This window comes from Salvelinus fontinalis, chromosome 10 (assembly GCF_029448725.1).
Source record: "Salvelinus fontinalis isolate EN_2023a chromosome 10, ASM2944872v1, whole genome shotgun sequence".
NCBI classification, from domain to species: domain Eukaryota; kingdom Metazoa; phylum Chordata; class Actinopteri; order Salmoniformes; family Salmonidae; genus Salvelinus; species Salvelinus fontinalis.
In genome coordinates this window covers 46,823,338-46,833,337 of record NC_074674.1, presented here as the reverse complement: position 1 = coordinate 46,833,337, position 10,000 = coordinate 46,823,338, and the positions used below count along the sequence as shown (strand labels likewise).

General features: G+C 46.8%; 1 protein-coding gene across 1 annotated transcript in view; it reads right to left on the bottom strand.

Moving 5' to 3' along the window:
* armh3 (armadillo like helical domain containing 3) overlaps positions 1-10,000 on the bottom strand; it is a 59,388-nt gene that overhangs the window by 38,717 nt on the left and 10,671 nt on the right. Inside the window, exons 14-16 of the mRNA XM_055936909.1 lie at positions 9,244-9,337; positions 5,274-5,375; positions 1,800-1,858 (exon numbers count right to left, since the gene is read on the bottom strand). Of these exons, the coding sequence (XP_055792884.1) occupies positions 1,800-1,858; positions 5,274-5,375; positions 9,244-9,337 (255 nt within the window). The remainder of the gene's footprint in view (positions 1-1,799; positions 1,859-5,273; positions 5,376-9,243; positions 9,338-10,000) is intronic.

The window sequence follows — 10,000 nt, the reverse complement described above, 5'->3', positions numbered from 1 at the left end:
ATACTGGTCCTATAGGACAGAGAGAAACACATCAGCATACTAGTCCTATAGGACAGAGAGACATCAGCATACTGGTCCTATAGGACAGAGAGAAACACATCAGCATACTAGTCCTATAGGACAGAGAGAAACACATCAGCATACTAGTCCTATAGGACAGAGAGAAACACATCAGCATACTGGTCCTATAGGACAGAGAGAAACACATCAGCATACTGGCCCTATAGGACAGAGAGAAACACATCAGCATACTAGTCCTATAGGACAGAGAGAAACACATCAGCATACTGGTCCTATAGGACAGAGAGAAACACATCAGCATACTGGCCCTATAGGACAGAGAGGCATCAGCATACTAGTCCTATAGGACAGAGAGAGAGACATCAGCATACTGGTCCTATAGAACAGAGAGAAAGGCATCAGCATACTGGTCCTATAGGACAGAGAGAAAGACATCAGCATACTGGTCCTATAGGACAGAGAGAAAGACATCAGCATACTGGTCCTATAGGACAGAGAGAGAGACATCAGCATACTGGTCCTATAGGACAGAGAGACATCAGCATACTGGTCCTATAGGACAGAGAGAAAGACATCAGCATACTGGTCCTATAGGACAGAGAGAAAGACATCAGCATACTGGTCCTATAGGACAGAGAGAAACACATCAGCATACTGGTCCTATAGGACAGAGAGAGAGAGATCAGCATACTGGTCCTATAGGACAGAGAGACATCAGCATACTGGTCCTATAGGACAGAGAGAGAGACATCAGCATACTGGTCCTATAGGACAGAGAGACATCAGCATACTGGTCCTATAGGACAGAGAGAGAGACATCAGCATACTGGTCCTATAGGACAGAGAGAAAGGCATCAGCATACTGGTCCTATAGAACAGAGAGAAAGGCATCAGCATACTGGTCCTATAGGACAGAGAGAGATACATCAGCATACTGGTCCTATAGGACAGAGAGAAAGGCATCAGCATACTGGTCCTATAGGACAGAGAGACATCAGCATACTGGTCCTATAGGACAGAGAGAAAGACATCAGCATACTGGTCCTATACACACAGGTGTACATACCTCCGTCAAACAGGTGAACATGCCTCCGTCACGCAGGTGTACATGCCTCCGTCACGCAGGTGTACATGCCTCCGTCACGCAGGTGTACATACCTCCGTCACGCAGGTGTACATACCTCCGTCACGCAGGTGTACATACCTCCGTCACACAGGTGTACATACCTCCGTCACGCAGGTGTACATACCTCCGTCACGCAGGTGTACATACCTCCGTCAAGCAGGTGTACATACCTCCGTCAAACAGGTGTACATACCTCCGTCAAACAGGTGTACATACCTCCGTCAAACAGGTGTACATACCTCCGTCACACAGGTGTACATACCTCGTCACACAGGTGTACATACCTCCGTCACACAGGTGTACATACCTCCGTCACACAGGTGTACATACCTCCGTCACACAGGTGTACATACCTCCGTCACACAGGTGTACATACCTCCGTCAAACAGGTGTACATACCTCCGTTACACAGGTGTACATACCTCCGTCAAACAGGTATACATACCTCCGTTACACAGGTGTACATACCTCCGTCACACAGGTGTACATACCTCCGTCACACAGGTGTACATACCTCCGTCACACAGGTGTACATACCTCCGTCAAACAGGTGTACATACCTCCGTTACACAGGTGCACATACCTCCGTCAAACAGGTATACATACCTCCGTTACACAGGTGTACATACCTCCGTCACACAGGTGTACATACCTCAGTTATACAGGTGAGGATGATGAGACAGAGTCTGGCACTGTTGAGTCTGTGTTCATCTGGAGAGAGAGAGAGAGGAGATACAGAGAAAGAGAGAGAGAGAGAGACAGAGAGGATATACAGAGAGAGACAGAGAGAGGACAGAGAGAGACAGAGAGAGGACAGAGAGAGACAGAGAGAGAGCGAGAGAGAGAGAGAGAGAGAGAGAGAGAGAGAGGAGGAGAATGAATCTGGCACTGTTCATCTGGAATAAGGAGAGGGGAGACAGGAAGGATGAGAAAGGACAGATGAGGGAGAGAGATAAACATTGAGGGAGAGAGATACAGATTGAGGGAGAGAGAGATAAACATTGAGGGAGAGAGAGATAAACATTGAGGGAGAGAGAGATAAACATTGAGGGAGAGAGATAAACATTGAGGGAGAGAGAGATAAACATTGAGGGAGAGAGATAAACATTGAGGGAGAGAGATAAACATTGAGGGAGAGATATGGACTGAAAAAGAGCTCAATGAAAAGACAAAGTAGCAAGAAGGGGGAAGGACACAGAGGGAGGACAACTTGACAGAGACAGAGAGAGGACAGAGACAGAGAGGAGATACAGAGACAGAGAGAGGACAGAGACAGAGAGGAGATACAGAGACAGAGAGAGGACAGAGACAGAGAGGAGATACAGAGACAGAGAGAGGACAGAGACAGAGAGGAGAGACAGAGAGAGGACAGAGACAGAGAGGAGATACAGAGACAGAGAGAGGACAGAGACAGAGAGGAGATACAGAGACAGAGAGAGGACAACTTGACAGAGACAGAGGGAGGACAACTTGACAGAGACATAGAGAGGACAACTTGACAGAGACAGAGGGAGGACAACTTGACAGAGACAGAGGGAGGACAACTTGACAGAGACAGAGAGAGGACAACTTGACAGAGACAGAGAGAGGACAACTTGACAGCAGGTATTTTGAGAAGAGGATTGAGAGAAGTGGGGGAAGAGAGGAGAAGAAAGGGGGGAAGTACTGAACAAGAAAATAAGGAATGGAAGAAAGTACATGATAGAGGGTATAGAGAGTGAATAAATAGACAGAGAGATAGATAGAGTCTGACTGGAGGAGTATTGATGAAGTGATAGAGGGTATAGAGAGATAGAGTCTGACTGGAGGAGTATTGATGAAGTGATAGGGTATAGATAGAGTCTGACTGGAGGAGTATTGATGAAGTGATAGAGGGTATAGATAGAGTCTGACTGGAGGAGTATTGATGAAGTGATAGAGGGTATAGATAGAGTCTGACTGGAGGAGTATTGATGAAGTGATAGAGGGTATAGAGAGATAGAGTCTGACTGGAGGAGTATTGATGAAGTGATAGAGGGTATAGAGAGATAGAGTCTGACTGGAGGAGTATTGATGAAGTGATAGAGGGTATAGAGAGATAGAGTCTGACTGGAGGAGTATTGATGAAGTGATAGAGGGTATAGAGAGATAGAGTCTGACTGGAGGAGTATTGATGAAGTGATAGAGGGTATAGAGAGATAGAGTCTGACTGGAGGAGTATTGATGAAGTGATAGAGGGTATAGAGAGATAGAGTCTGAATGGAGGAGTATTGATGAAGTGATAGAGGGTATAGAGAGATAGAGTCTGACTGGAGGAGTATTGATGAAGTGATAGAGGGTATAGAGATAGAGTCTGACTGGAGGAGTATTGATGAAGTGATAGAGGGTATAGAGAGAGTCTGACTGGAGGAGTATTGATGAAGTGATAGAGGGTATAGAGAGAGTCTGACTGGAGGAGTATTGATGAAGTGATAGAGGGTATAGAGAGAGTCTGACTGGAGGAGTATTGATGAAGTGATAGAGGGTATAGATAGAGTCTGACTGGAGGAGTATTGATGAAGTGATAGAGGGTATAGATAGAGTCTGACTGGAGGAGTATTGATGAAGTGATAGAGGGTATAGATAGAGTCTGACTGGAGGAGTATTGATGAAGTGATAGAGGGTATAGATAGAGTCTGACTGGAGGAGTATTGATGAAGTGATAGAGGGTATAGATAGAGTCTGACTGGAGGAGTAATGATGAAGTGATAGAGGGTATAGATAGAGTCTGACTGGAGGAGTAATGATGAAGTGATAGAGGGTATAGATAGAGTCTGACTGGAGGAGTATTGATGAAGTGATAGAGGGTATAGATAGAGTCTGACTGGAGGAGTATTGATGAAGTGATAGAGGGTATAGATAGATAGTCTGACTGGAGGAGTATTGATGAAGTGATAGAGGGTATAGATAGAGTCTGACTGGAGGAGTATTGATGCAGTGATAGAGGGTATAGATAGAGTCTGACTGGAGGAGTATTGATGAAGTGATAGAGGGTATAGATAGATAGTCTGACTGGAGGAGTATTGATGAAGTGATAGAGGGTATAGATAGAGTCTGACTGGAGGAGTATTGATGAAGTGATAGAGGGTATAGATAGAGTCTGACTGGAGGAGTATTGATGAAGTGATAGAGGGTATAGATAGAGTCTGACTGGAGGAGTATTGATGAAGTGATAGAGGGTATAGATAGAGTCTGACTGGAGGAGTATTGATGAAGTGATAGAGGGTATAGATAGAGTCTGACTGGAGGAGTATTGATGCAGTGATAGAGGGTATAGATAGAGTCTGACTGGAGGAGTATTGATGAAGCGATAGAGGGTATAGATAGAGTCTGACTGGAGGAGTATTGATGAAGTGATAGAGGATATAGATAGAGTCTGACTGGAGGAGTATTGATGAAGTGATAGAGGGTATAGATAGATATAGAGTGTTAACTCATTCCACGGAGGACTGAGTGTCTGTGGGTTTTCATTCCTCCCTTGGACTTGATTGTTTTCTTGTTAAGGGCTCCCAAGTGGCGCCGCGGTCCAACGCTCTGCATCTCAGTGCTAGAGGCGTCACTACAGACCCTGGTTCGAATCCTCTTTTTTTTATGATTGATGAATTAAGCTCACTAATTAATAAGGAACTCCCCTTACCTGGTTGTCTAACCAAAAACCAGCCGACACTAGATCCTCCGTGGAATGAGGTTTCCAGCCCTGATAGAGGTAGAGAGAGAGATAGAGAGAGAGAGAGAGAGAGAGAGATAGATAGATAGATAGATAGATAGATAGATAGATAGATAGATAGATAGATAGATAGATAGATAGATAGATAGATAGATAGATAGATAGATAGATAGATAGATAGATAGATAGATAGATAGATAGATAGATAGATAGATAGATAGATAGATAGAGATAGATAGTGGTAGAGAGAGAGATATAGATAGAGATAGAGAGAGAGAGGGAGAGGTAGAGGTAGAGAGATAGTGGTAGAGAGATAGTGGTAGAGAGAGAGAGATAGAGAGAGAGAGAGAGAGAGAGAGAGAGAGAGAGAGAGAGAGAGAGAGGTAGAGAGATAGTGGTAGAGAGATAGTGATAGAGATAGTGATAGCCGTGTATTTAAACCTTTGGTGTCCTGCATGACGATGGAGGAGTACTTGAGGAAGGTGATGAGCAGGTTACTGGTCTGGAGGTTAGGATCCAGGGGAAGTTCTGAAGAGTTCATCACTGGGAAGCAGGACACACGACGTTGGTTCAACATTACACTAATGTTATGTTGAAATGTTGAAAGATCAATTTGGGTAACAGCTAAGAACCTTACTGTGATTGTTTTACAATAAAACGGTCAAAAAGAAACGAAAATAGCTTCTTGGCATGAAGCAAGGATTTAGCTAGGACAGTCTGGGAGTGGTCTGGGTGGGGAGGGGACAACTGGAAATGTGCCGTTGTTGGCAGAAAAGTTCGCAACTCTCTTATTGGTCTATTAATTAATTTACAGCCTGGTGATGTCACCAGAGAGGTCAAAACTCCACCCCACCAAAACAGGCTGACATTTCAGACAGCCTTTTCAAACAGCTCTCACACTAAAAGGACATTCACATTTTCTCAAACAATTTCACAGCATTATTCCAACCTCAGTGTGGAAATATAAAACACAGATCCTTTAACAGGGAGAGACCCCTCAACCTCACAACAACTCCAGAGAGAGACCCCTCAACCTCACAACAACTCCAGGGAGAGACCCCTCAACCTCACAACAACTCCAGAGAGAGACCCCTCAACCTCACAACAACTCCAGAGAGAGACCCCTCAACCTCACAACAACTCCAGAGAGAGACCCCTCAACCTCACAACAACTCCAGGGAGAGACCCCTCAACCTCACAACAACTCCAGGGAGAGACCCCTCAACCTCACAACAACTCCAGGGAGAGACCCCTCAACAACTCCAGGGAGAGACCCCTCAACCTCACAACAACTCCAGGGAGAGACCCCTCAACCTCACAACAACTCCAGGGAGAGACCCCTCAACCTCACAACAACTCCAGGGAGAGACCCCTCAACCTCACAACAACTCCAGGGAGAGACCCCTCAACAACTCCAGGGAGAGACCCCTCAACCTCACAACAACTCCAGGGAGAGACCCCTCAACCTCACAACAACTCCAGGGAGAGACCCCTCAACAAATCCAGGGAGAGACCCCTCAACCTCACAACAAATCCAGGGAGAGACCGCTCAACCTCACAACAACTCCAGGGAGAGACCCCTCAACCTCACAACAACTCCAGGGAGAGACCCCTCAACCTCACAACAACTCCAGGGAGAGACCCCTCAACCTCACAACAACTCCAGGGAGAGACCCCTCAACCTCACAACAACTCCAGGGAGAGACCCCTCAACCTCACAACAACTCCAGAGAGAGACCCCTCAACCTCACAACAACTCCAGGGAGAGACCCCTCAACCTCACAACAACTCCAGGGAGAGACCCCTCAACCTCACAACAACTCCAGGGAGAGACCCCTCAACAACTCCAGGGATAGACCCCTCAACCTCACAACAACTCCAGGGAGAGACTCCTCAACCTCACAACAACTCCAGGGATAGACCCCTCAACAACTCCAGGGAGAGACTCCTCAACCTCACAACAACTCCAGGGAGAGACTCCTCAACCTCACAACAACTCCAGGGATAGACCCCTCAACAACTCCAGGGAGAGACCCCTCAACAACTCCAGGGAGAGACCCCTCAACCTCACAACAACTCCACTGCAACATCCATCACTGGTAGGGAGAGGCACACGGCCATTTCTGTTCAACAACGTTGAATGTTGTTTGAATGTTGAACCTAATAATGAACGTTACTGTCGGTAGAGACAAGAAGAGAAGCTATGAAGTGATCCACTATTAGCTAGTCAAGACTCTATACGAGACAGTCAGGTGGATCTCACACCTCAGAAGCTAGTTTCACAGATAAAACAGGAGCCAACCACTTCTACTCCACCCCAGTCTCCTCCCTCCATTTTGATTTGTCCTCATCCCACCTTCCCTCCAATCCTGGCTGACTGGATCAGGTCCAAGACGACTGGTTATAACATCATGGTCATGAGCCAGCCAAGCACATGGTCCACAGGGGGAAAAGTAAGTGTAAGTGTAAGTGTGTGTGTGTGTGTGTGTGTGTGTGTGTGTGTGTGTGTGTGTGTGTGTGTGTGTGTGTGTGTGTGTGTGTGTGTGTGTGTGTGTCGTGACTTGGTTCTCTACCTGAAAGATTAATCTGTATTTGAAGCCAGTTCCGTTAATATTTCATACAGCAAATGGCTTTTAGCGAGAAACACACACCATGCATGTTTTAACAGTTACATTGCACGTGAACTGAACAGGTTCAGATTGTGTATGTTCGTGTGCGTGTGGCGCACGTGTATGGAGGGGTTATCATAAATGGACGGCCAAAAACAATGACGAGAAACGTATTTCTATAAAACAGAATGTTTCAGACGCTTCTTAAAATGTTTCCTCCTCTGTCCACTGGTTTAAGGGGGAAGGGGAACTAAAGGAGTGAAGAGGGACTAAAGGAGTGAAGGGGAACTAAGGAGTGAAGGGGAACTAAAGGAGTGAAGGGGGACTAAAGGAGTGAAGGGGGACTAAAGGAGTGAAGGGGGACTATAGGAGTGAAGGGGAACTAAAGGAGTGAAGGGGAACTAAAGGAGTGAAGGGGGACTAAAGGAGTGAAGGGGAACTAAAGGAGTGAAGGGGGACTATAGGAGTGAAGGGGAACTAAAGGAGTGAAGGGGAACTAAAGGAGTGAAGGGGGACTAAAGGAGTGAAGGGGGACTATAGGAGTGAAGGGGAACTAAAGGAGTGAAGGGGAACTAAAGCAGTGAAGGGGAACTAAAGGAGTGAAGGGGAACTAAAGCAGTGAAGGGGAACTAAAGGAGTGAAGGGGAACTAAAGGAGTGAAGGGGGACTAAAGGAGTGAAGGGGGACTATAGGAGTGAAGGGGAACTAAAGGAGTGAAGGGGAACTAAAGCAGTGAAGGGGAACTAAAGGAGTGAAGGGGGACTAAAGGAGTGAAGGGGGACTAAAGGAGTGAAGGGGAACTAAAGGAGTGAAGGGGAACTAAAGGAGTGAAGGGTAACTAAAGGAGTGAAGGGGAACTAAAGAAGTGAAGGGGGACTAAAGGAGTGAAGGGGAACTAAAGGAGTGAAGGGGAACTAAAGGAGTGAAGGGGAACTAAAGCAGTGAAGGGTAACTAAAGCAGTGAAGGGGAACTAAAGGAGTGAAGGGGAACTAAAGGAGTGAAGGGGGACTAAAGGAGTGAAGGGGAACTAAAGGAGTGAAGGGGGACTATAGGAGTGAAGGGGAACTAAAGGAGTGAAGGGGGACTAAAGGAGTGAATGGGAACTAAAGGAGTGAAGGGGAACTAAAGAAGTGAAGGGGGACTAAAGGAGTGAAGGGGAACTAAAGGAGTGAAGGGGAACTAAAGGAGTGAAGGGGAACTAAAGGAGTGAAGGGGAACTAAAGCAGTGAAGGGGGACTATAGGAGTGAAGGGGAACTATAGGAGTGAAGGAGAACTATAGGAGTGAAGGAGAACTAAAGCAGTGAAGGGTAACTAAAGGAGTGAAGGGGAACTATAGGAGTGAAGGAGAACTATAGGAGTGAAGGAGAACTAAAGCAGTGAAGGGTAACTAAAGGAGTGAAGGGGAACTAAAGGAGTGAAGGGGAACTAAAGGAGTGAAGGGGAACTAAAGGAGTGAAGGGGAACTAAAGGAGTGAAGGGGAACTAAAGGAGTGAAGGGGAACTAAAGGAGTGAAGGGGAACTAAAGGAGTGAAGGGGAACTATAGGAGTGAAGGGGAACTAAAGGAGTGAAGGGGAATTCTGAGTCTTGGTTGACTCTGGCCAACCCTTCCATTTTCCAGAATTACCCGAGTAACAGAACACAGGAAAGATTTTTTAAAATTGTAACTACGTCAATTTAAACACTAGTGAAAATTACTACTAATAAAGGTTTCATTTCATTCACTCATTCAGTCAATAATTAATTTGTAAATTTAATTTTCATTCATGGAATAAGAGACAGGACCAATCATGTTACTCACTGTCCATAGAGGGCGGGGTTGTGCCGAGTGGCGTCGTGGGAGTGGTCAGAACAGGGGTGATGGGTGTGGTCGGGATGTCAATCTCTGGGTGACTCTGTTGATTGACAGGTGACAGAGCAAATGAGTGAGGAGGGGAAAGAGAGGTAGAAGAGGCAGACAGAGAGATAGAGGGATTAGAGGGAGAGAGATCACGTGACTTTCAAGGAAAGCTGAGCAGATGAAACCAGAACAAAGACAATTCCCCCTATTTGTTCTCCTCTCCAGTCAGCGTCAGGTCATTCTATACAACACTATCAGACATCAGAGATGCTGGCGCCTGATAGAACCAAAACACTGACTTTAGGAAAAAGAACGAATGACCCCCTCCCCCTTCTTTACCTCCGCTCTTACCCCCTCTCTCTATACCTCCCTCCCTCACCCTCTCTCTGCCTCCTACCCTCACCACCCCCACCCTCAACCTCTCTCTCTGCCTCCCTCACTCACTCCCACCCTCTCCCTCTGCTTCTCGCCCTCACCCTCTCTGTCCGCCTCCCTCCCTCCCTCACCCTCTCTGTCCGCCTCCCTCCCTCCCTCACCCTCTCTGTCCGCCTCCCTCCCTCCCTCACCCTCTCTGTCCGCCTCCCTCCCTCCCTCACCCTCTCTGTCCGCCTCCCCCCCCCTCACCCTCTCTGTCCGCCTCCCTCCCTCCCTCACCCTCTCTGTCCGCCTCCCCCCCCTCACCCTAGTTGTTTCTAGCGACAGTAGAAGTAGTTTTGTT